General features: G+C 39.9%; 3 protein-coding genes across 6 annotated transcripts in view; all 3 read right to left on the bottom strand.

Annotated features, from left to right (window-relative positions):
- msrb3 (methionine sulfoxide reductase B3) overlaps nt 1-2361 on the bottom strand; it is a 10641-nt gene extending 8280 nt beyond the window's left edge. For 2 of the 4 annotated variants that reach the window (XM_029462297.1, XM_029462298.1), the window contains exon 1: nt 2163-2301. Coding sequence is in view for 1 of the 4 variants with exons in the window: in XM_029462295.1 (XP_029318155.1) it covers nt 2163-2247 (85 nt within the window). In the remaining 3 variants the exon portion in view is untranslated. Of the gene's footprint in view, nt 1-2162 lie in introns of all 4 variants that reach the window. The other 2 variants (XM_029462295.1, XM_029462294.1) reach the window with 2 other exon arrangements.
- Nucleotides 2362-3253: 892 nt separating this feature from the next.
- On the bottom strand, nt 3254-15201 carry lemd3 (LEM domain containing 3). The gene is made up of 13 exons (XM_029462208.1): nt 13857-15201; nt 12211-12251; nt 11112-11181; nt 10501-10574; nt 9325-9404; nt 9041-9186; nt 7767-7868; nt 7448-7550; nt 6315-6490; nt 5673-5754; nt 5458-5563; nt 5295-5373; nt 3254-5044 (listed from the first exon to the last, which is right to left on the bottom strand). The coding sequence occupies exons 1-13, from the start codon at nt 15199-15201 to the stop codon at nt 4866-4868; spliced, it is 2583 nt and encodes an 860-aa protein (XP_029318068.1). The 3' UTR covers nt 3254-4865.
- A 1846-nt stretch (nt 15202-17047) lies between these two features.
- Nucleotides 17048-22026, bottom strand: tmbim4 (transmembrane BAX inhibitor motif containing 4). Its single transcript, XM_029462444.1, has 7 exons — nt 21827-22026; nt 21228-21336; nt 20609-20714; nt 20141-20174; nt 19935-20052; nt 19772-19817; nt 17048-18691 (listed from the first exon to the last, which is right to left on the bottom strand). Exons 1-7 carry the CDS (start codon nt 21915-21917, stop codon nt 18485-18487), a joined length of 711 nt encoding a protein of 236 aa, XP_029318304.1. The 5' UTR covers nt 21918-22026; the 3' UTR covers nt 17048-18484.
- Between the last annotated feature and the right edge of the window lie 1067 nt (nt 22027-23093).

Genomic DNA, 23093 nt, shown 5'->3' with positions numbered 1-23093 from the left:
ACATCAAAACAACACTGTTGCTTTGGAGTGTCAAGACTCTACTGCTGCATTTCCACTATATTGTACGATATCGCTCTACTCAAAAACTACATTTTCAAAACTACATTTGAACACATCATGATAACGTTATAATCAACCTTATAATTAACCTATAATTTACTTAAAAGAGCCTGAAGGCATCATAATGCAACTCTGAGGAACCTCCGTTCACCGGCTGCTAACAGCTAACGTAAACTAGCGTTCCTGCTGCAGATTTGTTGTTCAAATTAACCATTAACCTGGGGAAAAGAATTGGGTGCGTTGATAATGAGTCCTAAACACATTTTCGACTTGGTACCAGTGACATCCCTACCGTACACTACATTTTACACTACAGAGTACACTATGCCGTACAATTGATCAAGTACAGACGTTCCTCTGTTGTGGTTGCAGATGAAAGGATTCAGCGAGAAACATTGAAGATGATGTTATGTAATAATAATCAAAAACGCATGTTACGGCTGTGTTTCTTTACTTGATTTAGGCCACAAGGAAGAAGCTCACCAACAGGTTTTTGCTTTCTACACTCAGTGCTCTCTCTGTATTCAGCTTTGTACACTACTGTGTAACTCTGCTGCCCATAGCTCTGCTGCAGAATGAAATCAGCCATACCGACTCCATACTCAACAAAGAGAAATATTTCAGTGCTTACAAGAGCACAACAGCTAAAGCCAGGAGGGGCCCAAGGGCGTTGGTATTTTATCACTGAACTTCAACTGCAGCAAATATTTTGTTAAACAGTGTGAGAATTCCTGACATTTTCAGCTAATGTGAGATATTTTGGCTTCCTGTGTGTGTTATTCGGCGGGTAAGGGGCTGGTATCAGGTCAAGAACAGGCTTTCAGAGTCTCAAGTATTTTTCTGGCAGGATTATCAAACATTAAAGCAGCAGCAGTGAAATTAGGCTAATACCCAAATTGGCAGCGCGTACAAACAGGGAATTGAACAGTATAACAGCAGGCTGAGGAGAAGAGGTATGTGTTCAACTGTGTGGGAAATGGGGAAAAGCACATTATGTTAAATTGTGTCATTTTTTGTAATCTGTCCAAAGTAGTTGTTGACCATCTTTTCTTTTCTTTTTTACCTTAAAAACGTGAATGTGAGACAACCGGTAAGAAAGAGACATACAATAGACCTTTTTCACAGCAAACATTTTGACTTATAGAAGAAATAAAAACATGTGGAACCAATTTCATTTACGATGGCTCATTTCCATCAAGTGTCCCAGTAAGCCATGACTGGGAGCTTGCGTTCAAAATACCAGGAACTAGTTCACATAACTATAATGCAGTAATTTATATTGTTATGAATTGTAGCTGTGCTTTTCCCGCAATGACAAGCCTAAATGTCTGCTGTAAAATTAATCTGCTAATCATGCACTCCTTACAATGCTGTATGTAGATGAACTAAAGATGCTGTGGCAGACACTGCCACTAGATGTCACTAGTTGTCACGTTGCTTTGAGCTTTCATGCATCAAAGTGTTCATGTAGGTTTGAAATAGCTTCATGAAAATAGGGGTCAATTATGGCAAACTTTTTTTAACCTTGATATTCTTTATCCAATTTTCCTTTATGTTTACTTATGTCTCTGTTTAACTTGAAACATCACTGCGTATGTGTATTAAAGTAACCAAGTTATTAAAATGTAACGTTATGAAAAACATTCAATAACACCGGTTTACTTCGCAGATGTCCAGAGGCACGCAGCTGCTTAATTAGCGCGGCGCCATATTGAAACGGAGGGAGTGTTGTGGATGTCCCAGACAGGAGCTCCACTCCTGCACTGGTCTGTCTGCGAAGGCTAAGGTTACCTTGTGAAAAGTTAAAGTACATTGTACTACATTGGGCTGTGCACAGTTAGCACACGGCCGCCTATCTGTGTCTTAACTGTGCATGCCAACACAAGAGCCTAAACACAACCGTACATTAATATATTATAATATTAGTGTTTTCCGAAAGGTTGCTGGTCCTTTCTGAAATTCCCGCTGCTATTCCAGTGAGTTTTATGTCATGTTTTGAGCTGCTATATTCCTCAACATCCACAAAACATTTCGCCCCATGTCACGGTTAAGCTAACTATCGTACATTAGTCCACAAAATACAAAACAGTGGCATAAATTACCTGAGAGGAGCAGCAGCAGGAAGATTATGTTGACAGTGAAGCGTTGTGTCGCCAGCGTTAATGTACCGGTGTCAGGTTGGCACATAAAATGGACCTGGTGCACACAGGCTAAAGAGGCTAACACGCTCCGTAGACCAACAGGCTGTGTGTGTGTGTGTGTGCGTGCGTGTGCGTGCGTGCGTGTGTTTACGGGTGGAATAACAGAGTGCCTGCACATCTCCAATTATGGCCAGGACCCCAGCCTCGTCACAGCATGATGTAACCGGACTACAAAGCTCGCACTCATTTAATTTAGGGAAACGTCTTCAACACGAATAAAGCGACTAAAAACCACAGCAGCTAAAAGTCGAGCAACATTTTTAGTTTCAATGTTAATGATGATGAATACCATCAGGACAGTGTAAAGGCCTACTTTATCCTTTGCATATGTTGGCTTAATATCTAGGTTAGATGGATAAAAATGTTTCTGCCCCGTGTGTGCACATGACACAACAGCACAACAAGCACAATTTTAAAAACTCCTAATAAACCTTTAATTTGAGCCGTTTGTACAATTGACAAATTACATTAAAACGTCTGTATCTTCTTAAATGTCTGTAGTATTGTACACCTCCCCCTCTGGCTAGCAGGTTAGGGATACTGGTAACTCCAAACATACATTGGAAATAAAGCTGCATATAATAGTACATATTACAATTATATCAATGTACAGTGTTTACATAAAATACATCAGAGGAAAAGAATGCTTTCACGAGGATGCATTTTTTAAAAGGTGACGCACAAGGCTGGAGAAGTGCCATCACATCAAACCAACATTTACATTCAGCCTCATTACAGTCAGTGTGGGCTGAGACGCTGCAGGTGCACCATTCTACTGGAGACGTACAAAAATAGATTACAGTGATGCACTATCGACTGGCTTATTTCGGAAAGTGTTCACTTTATTTTGTCATTTTTACACATCCTGACAATTGTTTGGAAGCGGATGTAAGGTCGATCCTCGATGAAAGAAAAGTTATGACACATATGTAACTGGTCTAGTGACATTAAAATAGTACATCACCACAGCTGATTTAAAAAATAATAATAAATAGAGAGAAGCATTTGGTTTAATATCAAAGTAAACTGCTACAAAATACCAAATCTGAAGATGTCAAACTCTACCAAAACTACATCTATGGCAGGCCTTACTCACCCTTTAAACAGTTTTAACATTTCTTAAATCCAGTACATTCTCCAGTAATGCAGTGCCAGTCTTAAAAAAGCACAAATTTAAGGCACAGTTGGGTTGTTTTTGAACATTTGAAATGTGCATCATTTGTACAATTTCACACTGCAAATACTAAATCCAACTTTCAAGTCACTGCATTTAAAAAAAATGAAATTATGTCTGGCAACTCCTGGATTTGTAGCGTTTTCTGAATACCAAAAAAGGTGCTGTAAAAACACGCAAGCAATCAGGAAATTCCCTAAATTCAGTACAGTCTCCTTTACAGGGGGTTGGAATATTTGGGATTGAGTATTAAAAACATCCTCACAGTACTCCTTGTGATAAAAGAGTGGTAGCATCATTACAAGAGGCTGATATGATCAAAGACCAGCAGTGACAGCATCAGGTTCCATCATGAACAAAAAAACATCCGTCTCACCAGATGAGCAGATTGTAAACTGGACATGAAACTATCCTGACGTCTGCGTGCTCCTCTGGTCTGTTGGTCATGTACACGCACAGAGATGACAATACACAGCACTTGTTGAGAACAGGTTTGGAAATTCAATGAGGGGACACGTCAACAGTGAAAATGACCCTACTTGAAAGAGGTAAATAAGAAACATAATAAGAAACAATAATAACTTGGGAATATATTGGATTATATCTGGAGAAGAAAGCTTCAGGTGACTGTTAAAAAAAAAGGTACACTCCCTGATTCTGTTATAAATCGCTCAAAAGTTGAGTTTGGGAGCACTGCTGGATGCTATAACAAAATTAAAAAGACAAAAGGGGGAAGAAAAGGCCATACATGGAATACATGTAGCAAAACAACCAACACAGAGGCTGAGTCAGCATCCTCACGGTTACCCTCCCAGCTGAACTGTTGGTGTGTGCTGGTGCTGGTGCAGCCTCTCAGGCAGCCTCTGGATACAGATGTGAGCAGCAAGAAAAACGTGAGCTTATGGTTTGCTTTTAATACCGAGGACGTAATAAATCTTGTGCCACCATTCACATGTATTTACAGCACACCCTCTACAAGTCTGTCCATGCCTTCCTCACTTGACTAAATAATAATAATCAGAATAATAATAACAACAGGGAGTACATCGACCATCTTCGGGACATCAACACCCACACCGTGCTGTATTGAAAGCTTACATACATGCAGCCATTTCCAAATGAACTCCATCATGGCATCAGTTAGACTGTGGAAGAGAAGGAGGGAGGGTTGGAGTCTCTGCACAAAGCTTAAATATTCCAGAAGTACTTTGCTTCCTTGTTAAATCCATGACATTTTGATACAAAGATTATTGAAAACAAACACTGCCGAACTTCTTTCAATCCAGTGTTGGGGAAAAAAAAAAAAAGCTCTCCCGAGACACAGACTGGAGTCTTCCCCGTTATAAAGCAGTGAAGGAGCAGCAGCAGACTGGTGCTGTCATGCTGGGAGGGCACAGAGGAGAATGATAAATCGAACACTTATGCTGATCTCATGAGAAGCCTGAAGAGTTGGCTGAGCCGCGGTGCTGCAGGCGGGGCATAGTGTTCATGGTGCTTGTGGTGTTCACGTGGAGGCTGGAGGCCTTCAGAGGCGTGCTGCAGCCCTGGGCCTGCGGGAAGCGCTGGTGGTATCGGTCCAAACGCAGATACTTCACGGTCACCAGCTTACCTGTTGAACCAAAAGCAGGAGCCTGTCACTGACCGATCCCAACAAAGCTCTTGAATACATGGAGCTAACATCACATGCTTACAGTTTCACCAGAGGGGGCGCTACAGTAAAACTCATCCAAGATCCAACATCTCAACTAATGTTCTCTGTTGCATCTCTGCTTCTAATAATACAATGAGCATGTTAAGTTATGTTATAAGCTTTAGCAGTGATGTCATGGCATCATCAAGCATCATCGAGCGTGACTTACCATCAAACCAGGAGCCATGAAGTGCCTTGAAGGCTCTCCCCGAGTGCTCCGCAGAGAGACACTTGACATAGACACAGCCCTGTGGAGAGAGCAAGAAGCATAGTGTGACATCACTGCAGCCAACAGCATGGACGCGTGACATCGCTCATAGGACGGAGCGTACCTCTCGTGAGTTCTTGTCAACAGCGATGTGGACGATACCGTCGTTGTCATTGCACTTCTCCAGGATGGCCTCATGGATGGCGAGATCCCAGTTCTCCCCAACCTCCCTGAAAACACAAATACAAAAAAAGAGCAGATAGTCAACTCCGGAAACAAGACTAAGTTTGGTAGCCCTTTAAGCGCATTTATAAACAAGCAGCAGATTCTGGTACTCACATGACTGGGTCAAACATGTTTCTGATCTTCAGACATGGAGTCAGGCTGTTGGGAGGTGAATTCCTTCGGTCCAGAGGGAAAGCTGAAGAGGAGAGACAAAATGTCCATGAACTGATGATCACGTCAGAGCAGGTTCAGTCCAGTGAACACAGGTAAGGTGGAATCACATTAGAATGCAGCTGGGTTGTCGAGGTTAGCCCGGTGCACAGAGCTGCTTCAGAAAGTGTGGGTTGACTCCCTCCACGCGCACACCACCGACATATAGAACCGGTACTTCTGGCTTTTCCAACTTTCGTATTAAACAGCCTTGCTTACTGTAAGTGGGTCCGCAACACACACCTACTACAGTGCGAGTGCAAGAACCAATGACAAGTCTTGCACAGACTAACGCAGGTTTAAAGCAGACAGTGGACACGCATGCACACAGGAGATTGCGTGAGTTTCCACGCAGAGCATGCTGGAGCCCTTAGAAGTAGCTTGTTCAATAAATTTGGAGGCGCAGTGATGGTGTGCTGTCGCCTATCACATTTAAATGATCTATACCTATCTATCTATACCTTGCAACTACAGGTTACTGAAGGAGTCATTGCTACAACTTGAAAGGCTCCGTCGAGCCACGAGAAAAGGTTTAGCGTGTGTTACCTTTTCCCTGCCAGACTTTGGAGGGAATCGAGGTCTTGTCGCAACTAAGAGAAGGCTGGATCCACCTCCAGACCAGGAAGTCCGCTCCACCGATCCTCTGGGTCTCTTTTCGAATCCTGGACTCGTTGGCTGAGAGGAATTTCACAGCCCGCTCCCAAATCTTCTTCATTTTCTTCCTGTAAAATATAACAGCTGTTGACACACCTTCCTCACCTGAGACATCAATCGGTGCCGATAGCTCATTGCAACAGGCAACTGTCTGAGTTACTTCTCCATGAAAGCCACAATAACAATCCCACCAAGTCACATGTCTGCAACATGAATGCAGACACAAACAGAAAGGCTATAGCACACATAAACACAGACAGAGATTAAATGCCTCTCTTCTTTAATCTCCTTAAAACAGCACTGTGAATGAGTTTTAGTTTGAAGTTCTTCTCACGTCAGATGAGATTATATTCATAGTATTTTTCTCCTCTTGGCTCAGAGCAAGAGAGAGAAACACACAACATGACATTCATTTGTGTCCTTGGGAAAGATACTGAACCTCAAATTGCTCCCGATGGCATAGTGTGACTGTGTATCACTCCTGAGTGATATAAAGCGCTATGTGAATGCAGTCCATTTTGCTATATTGCTTTATATACACACTACTGGAGTTAAAAGGGCATTTCAAAGACGCAACTGTCTTTTTCCTTTCTCCAGCTCACTGCTGTTCCCCAGTAACGCAGCTACCACTGAAGAAGAGGAAAAAGGTTTTGTGTGACTTTCTCCAACAGTCCAGATCAATCAATCAAGTGTTTTATTTATATAGCCCAATATCACCGATTGAAAGATTGCCTCAGGGGTCCTTAGCATCTGTGCAGCATACGACACCCTCTGTTCTTAGACCTCTTGCAGCGGACAAGGAAAACTCTAAAATTATTTAACTGTCCGCACATTTTGTACAGCGTAGTCAGTGTTGTAGTGTTGTATAATCAGTCAGTGGTGTAGGTGATGTTACAGCGAGGTTTAGTTTTGCTGTGTGGCAGGTGTTAACTTCAGTCCCTGATATACTTTTTCCACCCTTGTGAAGTTCTGCTTATCTGGATTCAGATAGCAAAGGATGAAGCTGTGGCCGTGTTGGTACTGACCGGTCCTGAGGCTGAACTAGGGAGTCTCTGACGTGGGGGATGGGCAGGTAGGGCTGCAGGTCCTGGTTCTCTTGGCAAGCCTCACTGTGGCTCCTCAACACATCTAAACAACATTAGGAAGAAGTTAAGAGTTAAAAACAGCACTCAGAGAACAACTAGCGAGTCGAAGACAGTTGGCCAATGCTTCCGGTATTTTGGATGAAATATGTTCAGTACCATCTTGGTCCGGGACTCACGCAGATCAAAGTGCTAACTATTTCCTAATCTCTGTGTAAGACACTTGCTGGAGTCGGTCTGGCGAGTGTGTGGTGTTCCTTACCGATGATCCTCTGCACCATGTCATACATCTGCCTGGTCTCTTCCTCCTCTCTCCTCCAGCGATACTTCATGTAGCAGACCACACTCCACACACAGCCTACCACTGCGGACACACAGGATTCACAGGTTCAAACACAGCGACTGAAAACCTGCTTCCACTGCTGGAGCAAAATAGTAATTCCCACGGATGCTTTTACCGTTACTGCTGCCCCTGTCTGTTGTTACCTATGACCAAACATGCATGAGGATGCTCGTTTTATCACAAGTCCTTTCAAATCGACAGATTTATCTTCAAATTCACTGACAAAACACATGCATGTTTTGTTCTAAGAAGCTCCTATATGTGTAGGATTTTTGACATTTCTGGCTTGAATAGCTGCAACAGTATGAGATGTTCATGGTACGATAAGCATCTCAGAAAATATATATATCACTGTGTCATGGTATTTTACATGTTAGCAGCACTATAGCATATTACAATAACAGCAGCTGTAGTTTTTTAAATAATGTCCTATTGTTGATAACAAACAAAAACTGTAGGTGTGCAGCAGCCAGATTGCTCCTGTCTGTATCTCACACACACACACACACACACACACACGATATTATAGAACACTTTATTTCAAAGGTTTCTATAGAAACCTTCGAACACTACAATAGAAAAGGTTCCACCAGTGCCTACATTGGTATTTTTGCTTATTGTGATGTCAGGAATTGGTGTATCTTCAAATTCTTCATATGCCTAAACTCTTAACAAGCTAAGCTTAAAGGTTATGTAAATCACTAAACCATAATAATTGATAAAAGTATTACAATTGTGACAGTTTAAAAGAAAGTTCTCATCAAATGTTTGTCAATAAAAAAAAACATACTGAACCAAAAATATTTCTAAATGTAAAAACATGAACAAGATGTATTTCTAAACACTCCATAAATTATTTGAGATATGCTCGTCTTTATGAGTAGCATCTGGTGCCGATCCTCTGGCGCGCTTACAACGTGAAAAACAGAAGCCTTAGCTTTCCGCTGCAAAAAGAATTAAAGCTATTATATCTATTCTTCACATTGATTTAAAAAGGATCATGCAAAACAAACAAGGGAAACATTGTGTTCTGTTAACCGTCTATTGGCAGTAACATTACGCCATCTTTAGTGACACTGGCAGCTCAACTCTAACCGGTGTAGGCGCACGCATCAACCTCATCTAAGGAGCTGTGATCTACACGGCACACGTTTCAGTGCCTGCTGTTATTTATGTGCCGTCGCTTAGCTCACCAACTGCAATGAGGATGACTCTGCTGATGACGGTGAGGAAGGCTCGGCGGAAGCGGCACGAGAAGGGCATCTTGGGATGCGTGGACTCCAACCGAGAGATCTCGGACACATCGGTCAATGGATCATCGGCTACCTGCCCTGTCAGCCTGCGCGCACACACACACGCGCACACACACACACACACACACACACACACACACACACACGCACACACACACGCACAGTGAGTAGATATGTCACATGCAAGGCTTGTGATCAGCATGAATACGTAGATCTTGCGTTACCTTATCCCAACATCCTGGCCTGTCCGGATGATCCACTCCAGAGAACTAAGAACAAGGTCTTCAAACTCCGGATTCTGAGTCTGAACAAAAAGACACACAGCACTGATGAGAGGAACAGCACCAATCAGCTTCCAACGTGACGCTTAAGTCGGCTTCCACGCGTCACCACTCCTAAGGGTGCTGCTTTACTATTATTGCTTTTCAGTAATACTCCATGCTCTCTGGGTTTTCTTTTTAGCTGCTCTGCTTTCAGAGAAAACACTCCAGTTTGCTCCATAGTCAATGCGGTGAACGCTGCCTTTCATTTAAGTTACATTCAAGCGACAGAAACACACAAGCAGAGGCAAACTGATGCCGATTCACTCTAGACAGGAGGTGAGATCCAGTTACATCCACTCCCACTGAAAACGAGCCTGCTTGAACAAGAGAGCCGTTTAAAGCAATTTTGGGTTGCTGTCGTCCGTCTATAGTGCCATTTGTATCTTCAGTTTGTTCCTTGTCTGTTGTGTCCCTCAGTTTGTCAAGTTGTCTAGCACAAGTCAATAAAAAAAGAAAGAAAATAATCTGACTCAAGATGTCTAATTTCTGTGAATAAAGCTAAAGTTTTGTTTCATTGTCGTATCTGAAGAAGGTGGCCGACGGCGTGATATCAGGCCGCATCCGCTCAACATCAATGCACACTTCATACTACTGTCGCGTGGTCGTAGAGGACTTTAAATTGGAGAAGCTGGGATACAGGCATGGGCATGATGTAAAGGTGTAGCTGTGTATTTAAGGGATCGTGTGTATCAGTGTGTTGCTGTGAGGATGGGTTTTTTTTGTGGAATAATAATTATAATTAAAACGGCTCCTTTTATTCTCTCCACTTTAATTCAGCACCACTCTCGTATCCTGCCTTCAAACGGGATTCAAAACCTCTCAAATCAAAAGGTTGTTCTGCTGTATTCCTTCTGCAAAATACACAGACTTTGCAAAAGGAAAAAAAAGGGATCAGACAAGCTCCCAGGTTACCCTGTCGGATATATAATTCCAAACATGTTCATGGTCATTATGATCCACAAACCTTGTTGTGTAGTCTGTAATGTCTGATATTTACAGCAGTCAGGATCACTACTGTACACTACAGCCCGATTTAGGTGTTGGTGAACAGGCAGGGGTGTTCATGTGTGGACATACCTGTAAATAAGTAGAGGCCTCGTCAATGGACAGACTCCTGTTCGGATGCTGCTGGTCTCCACAGTCATGCTGGCCTGCAATCACAGAATCAAACCACCACTGAAGAAGAATCGCAACACGTCTTCACAGCCTGTGTATCTAGCGATTACATGTTACATACGTCGTGTTTACATGACGGGCACAAAAGGGACTGGGCCGCATGACCTTAAGTTTATATCACAGGAGATTTTTTAATACACTATATGCATGTACGTGCTGGATCATTACAATAGGATGTGATTTGAAGAAAGTACAAGAGTACTCTGGATAAGGAATTTATTAAGATATCATCACTTGGGTATTAGTCAATTTCTCAGTTTCTATGACAACATCAGAAGCTGCTTTCGCCAGCTCTGCCCGACTGACAGCACATGTGTATTTTAATGTCAGAGTCACTGTAGTTCCAAAGAACTAGAAGTGAGTTCTGGAATTAGGTTTCATATATTTCAACTTAACTCTTTCGCAGATGTAAGTGTAAAGCTAATACTCGCTACATAATAAGCCTAATAATGTCTTATTCCTTCACACAGCTCTTTAGTCAGTCACGAGTGTATTACAGAGTTAATAGCTACCAGCGACTTGGGCCAGGTGGTCATGGAGATTGAGCAGCAGCTTCAGGATCAGGTCCTTATCCTCCTTGTTCTGCAAACAATAAATACTTAGTGGACACACTCTACCAGCAGATCTGCATACATCTATTTCTTTACACATTTATATATCTTTGTAATGGCACTTTAAGTTAAAAACAAGATTCAAACTGAAAACCTGAAGAGAATTGAAATATTATAATCTAGTAGGGATGTCCTAATCATGTTTTGTGGCCCTGATCTGGTGATACCAAGTTCAATATGACACATACATTTCCTTAAATGTTGATATCTATCGCAAATATAAAAAAAAAATAGATAATTAATCTGAAACCTTGTTTTTCCCGAGCTAGTTGGTCCAAATACTGAAGATCCTGGTTCAAGATTATAAATGTATAAGATTATATTATATGTATTGATATATTAATTCTATATGAATGAAAGATACCCTGGGATCATGAGAGTCCTGAAATTGACGTGACGCAATCATCTAGAGAAGACTTTGTTGGAACTATAGAAACAAACAGACTCTACTCGCAGTTGGTGCTATAGGTTGGAGCGTCCAACAATAAAATGATTTTTGGATGAGTACAGACACCGGCTGCAGAAAGCACTTCACCCAGACAACAGACTTGTTTATGGCCTGTGATCAAGTTACTCAAAAATTAACATTCATTACTTACAGCTCCAATAACCTGCTGCTGGCGACGTGTGTCATTATAACTGGAGAAAGTGATGATAAAAATCAGAAGCTGCTTCCTGAATGCTTTCTACACTGCTCTTTGCTAATGATAATGAGCATGGCCAACCTCTTTAACTCTTTAACTGGTGCGCACAGAATATTTTTCACATTTTAACTTGCATATGTGTTGCCTCACTGCAACACCAGCATGCGGAGGATGACACATAAGAGTAAAGAACGGATCAATCCTGCTCAAATCCATTACGCTTCCCATCTAACGCCAGGAGAAATGTTCACAGTACACTTCCTGTGCTCAATATATTGAACACAAACTTTGCAACACAACTTTGCTGGACACAGAGCTAAAAGAGGGGGGGGAGGAATCAGAAAATATTTACTTACATAAGTATCGTCAAAATCGCTGCCAAAAGGGTGGCTCTTAACTGCAACAAAAGGAGAGAGAGAGAGATACATTCAAGCAGACAGAAACGTCAGCATGCTCACTAGAACCTCGCTGTAAACCTAACACACCACACATTTAAAAAAGGCACAAGCTGGATTAGTAGAAGGAAAAACTTGGTCTTTTACAATAAGTCGGCACGTTTGGAGACTGTGGAATGCGAGTGTAGTTCAGACATCACTTAACATGTGAGTCAGTGTCTGTACATGAAACTCAACCCTTGAAACCTCACCACATCAGCTAGGCACTTGGAGCACTGCCATCTCACTACATTGACCCTAATGAGTTTTCTGTTTTTGTTTACGTTCTGTGTTACTTACTAAAACCCACTGTGTATCATTGGGATCTAACAAATACGCTACATGCTTGTTTGCAGCTTTCCTTCTATTTAAAACACTTCTTTTATTTTAAGTTGAAACCTGCGTTTACATTCTATTGGTGTTCTTTCTTGCTGCGTTACTGCCACCTGTGGATCAGTGTGAAACCCATGGCAGGAATGTTCATCCTTGACCATGTGCACAACATTTTTGGTATTTGAAATTATTCAGAATTGTAAAAGATTCTTATGTCAATCAAGTTTTCAACCTTAACGTTTACTTGAACGAGGCCACAATTGATAACATTATTATTCCTTTCTTTTTCATTGTCGATATTGGTATGCATTATGGGTAATTGTCTGAACGAAGTCTGAAGAAATTTGCACACCAAGCAAACTCTTTTAGAAGTCTGCAGAAAGTGTGTTCAAGAGTCCTTCTGTACTTTATGAATTGGGGATTTGGGTAACTCTTAGCACTTTCAAACTTGCTGGGAACTCCTCTAAGTCTGCAAGTGCAGGGAAGTCTGGAAATGTGTATTCATCCATACATTACAAGGAGGATGGTGAAAGTTTGGGCCAGCTTGATCAGAAACCACTCCCTCTAGTCTAGAGTGTGTTTGGGGACAGGATTGAACCAACATTTCTTAAAGAGTGAGGGATTATGTTCCTGTCAGATAGCTGGCTATGGCCATTACAAAGCAAACCTAGTGAGTGATTGAAACTACAGGAGGAATAGTTTTAATACAGGACTGTGCACACTGATCTGAGCTCTAAAGTTTGCAAGTGTTGACAAAATATTGTCACTGGTTACAAGAGGTGAAGACATGGGAGTAAGGGGAACAGTGATGATGTCGTCCAGTCCGCTAGCACTAGGTAGCCGGCTGCCTGGGATATCATTTCATCATATCAGGATGATGTCTTGTCAGGGAACACAAGAACTGGGAGCAGATGAGTTACTGTGCAGATGTTTGTTCTGTCTGTGCTGAAACGTGTGTATATGCACGATACCAGGCTTGAAAGTAGGCTAATAATATTTTGCTCAACACTTTTATTTTAGCATGTTTTCAGAAATAGAATTTGATTATTGTTGTGAATCCCCCCCCAAGCTTGAAAAAAAAAAACCTGGTACATTTTGTTTTTGCCATAATGGGAGCTGTAGTTGAGGTTCCAAAAGCAGGTGTGTTCAGCAGCTCTGTTTACAACAAGACCAGTTACTTTATGCTCTGGGGATAAACAATGGAAAAGCTTAAATTGCACATGTCAGATACTTACTGACTCCATCCACCTCCGAGGATCCAGAGCCCCTCATCCTGAGGTACATCAGGCCCAGCAGCAGGAAGAAGAGGCAGGCTGCCGTGAGCAGGAACATGGACAGGTAGTGAGCGCTAAAGCTACCAGAAGAGGCCACCTCCTCCCTTTTAAACTGCTGGAGCAGCTCATCCTCCGGGACAGACAGCTTCTGCTTCAGCACTGCCTGGCTATATGAGTGGTTGGGAGCAGTGTGATTGGAGTGGTTGCCCCTGTAGGTCTGGGACAGGCTGCTGTAGTTTGAGAAGCGCGGTCTCAACCCAATGGCGAACCTACTAGTGCTGCTTCTGTAAGCTCCGTCCTCGCCGTCGACGTGGTTGTTTTTGCCGGCCTCTCCTCCGTGGTTCTCGGCGAGAGACACGTAGATGGACTTCCTGGGGACGTTGTGGCTCCGCAAGCCTCCCGATGAGTCTGAGTCCATTCTCTTTACCTCGTCTCCCTCCCCCTCCACCCTCCGGTTCCCAACCATATTTAGACTCTCAGGCGGGTTAACCTGTCTGGCTGCCCCTCCCGTCTGGGACCCTCGGCCCACTCCGTGGGAAGTAAACTCCGCTTTCGGGTGGCTCCGTCTAACGTTAGGCTCCAACCTATCCCGCTGTTGGTCTCCGACACTAAGGCCCCCAACCTCCTCCTCGTCCGAGTCTGAGTAATCCCCAGCTAGCTTGCTAGTGTTTAAGTGAGACGCCCCACAACCATTTAAAGAGCGAGAGTTCTTCTCTATTTCCCCCGCATAATCATCCTCGTCCCCCGATTCGTCGTAATCCCTCCCTTCCGCCTCAGGGCTGGATCTGGCACGAACTCCCCAGCCCAGCGAGACACTTCTCTGTCCGCCCGGACCCGGGGAAGAATTGTTGCTATTTAGCTTACTCGTAACGCCATACTGACTCTTGTTAGCCACACTCGGTGTTGTTGGCCTTATCTTCGGTTGCGGTGGAAACCCGGAGCTTCGGTCTGCCCTACTGCTGTGATTGAGGCCTTTTCTTTTAAGTGGAGTTTCAGCGTCAGACTCGTCGGAGCTGAAGCCCAGGACAGAGGACTTCCTGCCCGGTCTCCTGCTAGAGCTCAGGTGCGTGACGTCATGGCTGGCTGGCCTGGATCCCGCCGTGTTGCCTCCGCCACTGGTGCTGTTGATGGCCCCGCTGCTACGGGTTTTACCCGGTCTGGAGCCCCGCTGCTGTTGCTCCTCGCGAAGCTTCTTCAATTTCTTTAAATATACCGGGCGAGTGCTTTCGGTAACCGGGCCTGGAGTGACACCAAAGTGCTTTAATTCGGAGAAAAGCTCCTCATCCGTTAACTGCGTTGACGCCATCTTGGACAAAACTCTCGGAGATGGTTGTATAACGGAAATGACGTAGGGGTGAAGTGGTAGTAGACCAACTGGGCTGCGTTCAAAATCAACAGCAGGTTGTTTATAAATGATAATGCTTCAATTCTTATGTATGGGGAATTTTGCATAGTATATATCCCACTAATTCCTACATCTCACGATTTTAAGATGTCCTCAACAGATGTGATGTTTGCATTGACAAAGAAGACACAATAAAACGTTATATTATATGTTCATATACAACAGTGTTCTGGAGAAAACCGGAGGCTTGTTTTACTAATCAAACAAACCATACAATTAAGTTGGAAGCCAGAGATATTATTTTTATTATGAAAACAAGAACCAGAAAAAAAAATATATATATATATATATATATATATATATATATATATATATATATATATAAATTCGGGAAAAATACAAAAGTATAACTATATAACTATATATATAACTATATATAACTATATATATATATAATATATATATATATATATATATATATATATATATATATATATATATATATATATATATATATATATATATATATATATATATATATATATATATATATATATATATATATATATATATATATATATATATAAATATATATAACTGTAGTTATATATATATAGTTATATATATATAGTTATATATATATATAGTTATATATACAGTTATATATATAGTTATATAGTTATACTTTTGTATTTTTCCCGAATTTTATATATATATATATATATATATATATATATATATATATATATATAAAATTCGGGAAAAAAAATACTAAAGTAGTTATAGTCTTTTTTCTGCAGTAACAGGACACAATTTGAACATATAGCTAAAAGATGCTCCAGCAGAACTCCAACACACATACATATATATACATATATACATATATACATATATATATATACATACATATATATATATATATATATATATATATATATATATATATATATAATATATATATGGTTTTATTATATATATATATATATATTATATATATATACTATATATATATATATATATAACTATATATATAACCATATATAGTTATATATAACCATATATATATAAACTATATATATTATAACTATAACTATATATAGCTAGTTATATATATAACTATATATATATACATATATAGTTATATATATATATACCAACCATATATATATATATATATATATAGTTATAGTTATATATATAACCATATATATAGTTATATATATATGGTTTTATATATATACTATATATATATATATATATATAAGGTTTTATATATATATGACTATATATATAACTATATAGTTATATATAAATATAGTTGGTATATATATATAACTATATATATGTATATATATATAGTTATATATATATACCACCATATATATATTATTAATATATAGTTTAGTTATATATATAACCATATATAGTTATATATATGGTTTTTATATATATACTATATATATATATATATATATAAGGTTTTATATATATATAACTATATATATAACTATATATATATATATATGGTTGGTATATATATATAACTATATATATGTATATATATATATAACTATATAGCTATATATAGTTATAGTTATATATATATATAGTTTTATATATATATATATATATATATATAGTTATACTTTTGTATTTTGAAATTTTCGAAAAATACTAAAGTAGTTTTAGTCTTTTGTTCTGCAGTAACAGGACACAATTTGAACATATAGCTAAAAGATGCTCCAGCAGAACTCCAACACACAAACACAAAACCAAAACAGGGAAATAAATCCATATATCCAATACCTCACAGATATACTTTTTCCATTTGGAAAATATGGCAATCTTTAATTTCACATGACTGTTACAGCTCCATAATGTTTAACAGCAGAGTTTACAGCAGTTAAAAGGAAAAAGGAGACAAACAATTAATATTAAACCATAATCAACAAAACAAACACACCAAAAGACATGAATCTGCTGTTAGTCCAGTACAAAACAAAGAGTCAATTACATCTCATTTAAGACATGCATAACTGTAGTTTGAAAATGAAAAACATTCCGTGTGGTCTTTAAATTACATCATTCATAAAGAACATTGAATGTCTTCATAACATATCCATATCCCAATGTTTTAGATTGGAATAGTTGTATTTCTCTAAAGTCTTCAGATTATACTCTTGACTGACTTCAGTACTAAACTGTACACTGTTACATTTGCACTATTAACATCTGTACAATCAAAGATATTAATAAACCCAGGCATGCACTTTATTAAAAGAAATATGCAATGTATCTTCTTGCTGTCGTACGTTAATAGAAGTGGAGCATGAGAAAGGTGCAGTGAAACTACTTTACAACATTTAAAACATTCAACTGTAAATTGTTTGCTAATAAATGAGTGGAATGATAGATTTGAAACTCCAGTGAGACACTGTTGGAAAAATAAACACTCTCTCTGAATTTGTTACAGCGTCCACCAGTGCCTCATATGTCAAAATGTCCTACAGCTCACTTTTAATATTTGAATCTCAACTGTGTTCCGTTTTACAAGCACTTAACAAGTCCAGGCCAGGGCATGTGTGTGTCACAATTCCATGATATATCTATCTATATATCTATCTATATCTATCTATATATCTATCTATATATAGATAGATATAGTATATGAATCTCAATATTTTTAAACATAAGACTGGTAAGATATCTGATATCTGATTTCTCTGTTTTCACTTGTTTGACTATATCCTACATACACTGTAGCACAAACTGTGGATTAATCCGCCGCTAAAAATAGTCCCCAACAAGTGAGCGACTTCCTCCAGTTTGAGTAACGTTTACTGAAGTGATAGGGAACTGGAAAAAAACACAAGGTGAGCTGCAAATAGGCCAGCCGGGGGTGCTAGTGGGCTCTATATCAATCAGGTAGTGTACCTTTAAGTAACCGAGCTGCCTGATAACATGAGGAGTACGTTTTAGTTTCAGACGGAACAAAACTTCAAGGATATAGATGGACTTAGCTCAAAACAAAAACACAATCAACTACAAAAATGTAAGAGAAAACAGAAATTCGTAGTGAAGACGCCTGTAAAGAAAGTTCACCAAAGCAAAGACAGGTTTCCTCTCTAAAATCAAACTTTTGGCGAACGTCAGGACAGAAAGTCACGGGAACACAGGGCAATCACAGCACAGGCATATCTGTTGGTTTCCAGTGAGCGGATTAAAGCAGTTAGAAGTGCAGCGCTCAGTGCTTCTTCAAAGAATCCAGCATACGCAGGATGTGCAGGAAGAGGTTGACAATGTCCAGGTAGAGGTTGATGGAGGCCAGGATGTGCTCCTCAGGAGAGAGCTGCTTCATCAGCAGGTGGGTGTCGTAGATGATGAAGCCACAGAAGACCAGAGCCCCAGCTCCAGCCATGACCAGCTCTGTGCTGTCACTGTTGAAGAAGAACTGCAGAGAGAGCAGTATATTAAAATCAGCCATAATCAATGGATTTTCTGTGTATTTGTTCAGTGCAAATTATTACTAAGACGTCCAATGTGAGGACACAGAATCTCAATTACTCTTGGTATTAGTTTTAGGTCTGAGGGCTGTTACAGCAGGAGATGAAGGCCTCTATCACATATGGCATGTTGAATGGAACAATGTGTTTTGTTCTGAGCACAAACAGTCAATGGATGAGTTTCCTTACAGTACAACCCGTACTGTCAGTGTGTGTGGTGTGTCTGTTTTTGTGTGTAAGGCTCCTCCCTGTCTACACCTGCAGCATACGAACTAGAAACAACACAACAGTATTGTATTGTATATGCTCTTTAATGTATAATGCTACTGACAGACAGCTTTCTTCATATTTATGACTGTATGATATGAGCAGGATAGAGTCTGACGTGTGGATATTAAAGATCAACACACTCCACAAGAGACAAACCCACTATGAATACATTATGTCTTTGTTTCAGTTACTGTATTTCTATATTGGTTTCTCTTTCTGTTGTTATTTTTTCACTTTCTCTTTTGTGTCCTTCTTTAGGACGCTTTCTCTTTCCGTTTTCTCTGCATTTGCTCATTTATTTATAATAATGGCTGATTGCACGACGACTTAAAAAAAAAAAAAACACAGATCACTCATTAATTTCAATGAGGGCCATTTCGTTGATGCCATGGGAGTCACGACACGGAGAGATCTGGCAAAACAACATGGAGTTGTACGACTTAATGAAACATCAGCTGGCAGGGTGCTGTGTTGGACAAACAAACGCATGAAAGAGACCGCTCCTGGTACATAACCATGAATTCTGCTGAATAAACGAGATTGAGGATAAAATGTCTCGGTGATGTAAAATCCTTTCTCATAGTATTCTAAAGCACTGTGCAGTGTTTTGGTGTCAGACACCAGGCCTGTCAGATCATAGTTCACCTGTAGCAACACGGCCACACCTTCACAACCCCTAACGTGACATTTTCTGTCTGAATAAGGGCTGCTTCTTTGTCTCCCTTTTTATTTGTTGCATATACATTTCCGTCACTTACCCTCATGAAGCTTGCAATGAGGAGGATCCACAGGCAGGCGAACAGTCTGTAAGGAAAGAACAGATCAGGTCAGATATTGTAACTCTGGTGGTGGCTCCCTCGAGAGGAGGGATACTGCAGCTTTGATCAAAAACCACTGAGCAGCAGCAGCAGCCATGCTCACCCTGCTCCCAATTTGCTGAAGTCTCTTTTGGATTGAAAGGTGTACACCGTCAGTCCAGCAAACACAGCGCAGGTCAGGCACAAGGCTTGCAGTACAGTGGAATATTCATAGAAGGTCACTGTGGAGAGAAATCGACTCTGCAGTCAAAACAGTCTGCAAACAGGCTAAAAGGATTGAAACTGACTCCTTAAAAAAGAAATACTTACAAGCTGTGGCCACAGAAACTGCTTCCAGCAGAGTCTGAAAGCAAGACACAATTAGTGACACTTACACGCTAATAAAAGCTATTATATACAGCTTCTGTAAGTCACTCAGAGGCTAATGTAGCACCACTAAATGAAACGGGTAAATATGGAAATAAAAAGGAAAATACATATGTACCCTATATGTTAGAGTTTTTGACAGTGTAGGATTTATTGTAGTGCTACATCTTAACATGTTACATTCACCAGCCGTCTGGGAAGGGAATCGAGAACCGGTTGGGTCCAGCTGAGAACCAAACTGTCCAATCCTTCAGAATTGTTTGGCTCTGAGGTTTTCAATTCCTTTTATCGATGCCAAAACACTGTATTCCCATCCCTACCAGCCAGCTACTACAAATGTTATGTTCACATTGAGCCAGTGAGATAAAAACGATGAACTACTTGATAGACTGGAAACAAAAGAAGGCTTACAAATACGAGTAGCAGGTAGAGGTTGACTGGATGTTTGTGTCTGTACATGGCCAGGGCCAGCAGAAGAACCAGAGAGCCCAGAGCCGAAACTAAAACCACAGCAGGACTGGGGAAGAAACCAGATCACACTCAGACAATCATGGCCAACACATGCTTCAAGGATATTATTTCATAAAAGTTGTACACAGCCACCAATTCCAACATCAGCATTTAAGTAAAAATAGATGCTTGTATGTACAGGATGTGTATGAGGTTTTCAGAGACATACATTATAAATCCCACACCACTGCTATGGGGTGACATGCCCTGTCTGATATCATTGTGATTTGCGTAAAATGATCCTTTAACATGTACCAGGTTTTCATTTGGATACTATTGTATAAAGTTCAGCAACGAAGTGCATTGTTGTCACAGTCATCACCATAAACCACTGGGCAAATAAGAGTGGTTTCCTACAGAGCTTATCTGAATAATAACACACAAATAAATATTCACATTTGGTGGAAATACAATTATGGATACAGAGAGGTTCATAAAAGAAAAGTCCATGGGTCCCTAAGCTTTCATGGGTCATGAATCTGACATTTCTCATCTCGACATGTAATCAGACCATCCTCACCTGGCGTGGACAAAATCCTTGATGGTTTGAGAGAACATGAAGAGGGCAGAGGTGGCTGTGGTCAGGATGATCTGCAGGCTCAGCAGGGAGTATACCTTCCTGAGGAAGTCTGATCAACAAAGACAGCAATTGAATTAAAGTAATACAGTAGCTGAACCCTCTTTTTGTTTTTAAACCCAAAGGTAACAGCTTTTGTGTTATTAAGTGTGTAAATACCACCAGGTGAGAACCAGTATTAACAGCTGGATATGTTTCTGCAATGGTAACGCTTTTGGACCGGTAAGTAGTTAGTAACGTTTAGTTACGTCAAGCCAACAACGTCAGGTAAAGCTAAAGTAGTCCCTTTAAACCATGTATCAATGCTAACAACATTATCACGTCAATGGTGTTGCTAACCATTAGCTAACGTTATGATTTAACCAGTGCTATCCAGCTAACACTGTGCAGGCTTTTTGAGACCCCGGTGTAATATATAGTTGTTAACGATAGCTATGATACAGTAGAATTAATATATATTTATACAGTACGTAACATTAACTAGTGTTAGCTGACGTGGCTAGGTGCCGTAGGTACCACGGCCCAAACATTATTTTACTTACCCATACGTATCTGGACACTGGCTGTAGCAACATTCGTGCCATAGTTAAAGTCGTCTTCAATAGAAGACCTGGGGTATGTTTCACTACTCATCGTGTTACTCTAATGTTTTCTCAGCTAGATAAAGAAAGGTAGTTTCTGTGGGTTTAAGAGAATGCGGAAACACTGGCGTTAACGAGGCTGCGTAGGTTTGACGTAAAAAACAAACAGCGCTTTACTTTCAACAAACTTTATTGATCGTGTGAAATGAACATTGCTGAGAAGGGAATAATACATAATAATAAAAAAGAGTTTTAGGTTGCACAACACTGAGAGAACATTATACATTGACACTTTCCTTGAGTATTTTACAGAATAAAGTGTTTTGAAATAAACAAACAATGAGAGAGTCTTTAAAAAAAACAATAACAAATTCTACCACTGAGCACAGTGACTCAGTGACACATGACTAAGATAAGGGGACATTGTTTCAAATGCAATAACCTCTACAATAAGAAAGTGTATATATATATATATATATATATATATATATATATATATATATATATATATATATATATATATATATATATATATATATATTTATCTATCCTTTTCTAAGATGTAGGATTAAAATACATCCTTTGTGTCATTGTGGTCTAAATGTCACATTCATGTGTTCTTAGCAGCAGGTTTTCGGCTTGTGACGGTGGTTAATATGAGTCTTTGGGGAGTTTCCAAAAACCTCTCCTGTCCATAATTAACCATCCTGTTGGGCCACATTTGACCTCGTAACAGTGTGATGAAAATGAGAGATTGGCTGGTGTCCTGTAGTGGGCAGTCTTAGAGTGCTCTGCTGAGCTGTCAGTCTCCGACGAAAGCAGACGCACTCGTCCCTGCGTCATTTGTGAAACTACAAAAGAAAAGCTGGTCAAACGTGAAGTTTCTTTTCTGTCTAGCAGCTCTTGTAGCTGTCTCCTTCGCCAAACAACATATGTACTTTTTTGATGCTGTAACTTAAATTATTTTACTGAAGAAGACCAGAAACTATCTCAAATAAAATGGCCTTCCTCCTTGAATGGCTACAAACAATTCAGGCCATATGTTTTTGATTGCAAATATACAGAATACAAACAAGCAGTAAGGCGTGTTAGAAACCCCATTATTGTTATTTAATAACCCTTTATATATATGTTATTTCCCCATTTATAGAGTTCACTTAGTTTTTATTTGCTCATATGGCTGATGATAAACAACTATTCAAACCACGAGCCTCCAGAACAGCTTTCT

Source organism: Cottoperca gobio, chromosome 23 (genome assembly GCF_900634415.1).
Source record: "Cottoperca gobio chromosome 23, fCotGob3.1, whole genome shotgun sequence".
NCBI lineage: Eukaryota > Metazoa > Chordata > Actinopteri > Perciformes > Bovichtidae > Cottoperca > Cottoperca gobio.
The sequence above is the reverse complement of the archived record's forward strand: the minus strand, read 5'-3'. Positions and strand labels throughout refer to the sequence as shown.

What these genes read in the sequence shown, in the direction of transcription:
- lemd3 (XM_029462208.1), bottom strand. Translation starts at nt 15,201, where the DNA reads ATGGCGTCAACGCAGTTAACGGATGAGGAGCTTTTCTCCGAATTAAAG. An exon ending in AGGCCTCTACTTATTTACAG is followed by an intron (nt 9,405 to 10,500) that starts GTATGTCCACAC and finishes CTTTTTGTTCAG; the next exon opens with ACTCAGAATCCGGAGTTTGA. An exon ending in GGCCAGGATGTTGGGATAAG is followed by an intron (nt 9,187 to 9,324) that starts GTAACGCAAGAT and finishes GTGTGCGCGCAG; the next exon opens with GCTGACAGGGCAGGTAGCCG.
- tmbim4 (XM_029462444.1), bottom strand. Translation starts at nt 21,917, where the DNA reads ATGAGTAGTGAAACATACCCCAGGTCTTCTATTGAAGACGACTTTAAC. An exon ending in AGTTTCTGTGGCCACAGCTT is followed by an intron (nt 20,053 to 20,140) that starts GTAAGTATTTCT and finishes TTCTCTCCACAG; the next exon opens with TGACCTTCTATGAATATTCC. An exon ending in TTCAGCAAATTGGGAGCAGG is followed by an intron (nt 19,818 to 19,934) that starts GTGAGCATGGCT and finishes CTTTCCTTACAG; the next exon opens with ACTGTTCGCCTGCCTGTGGA.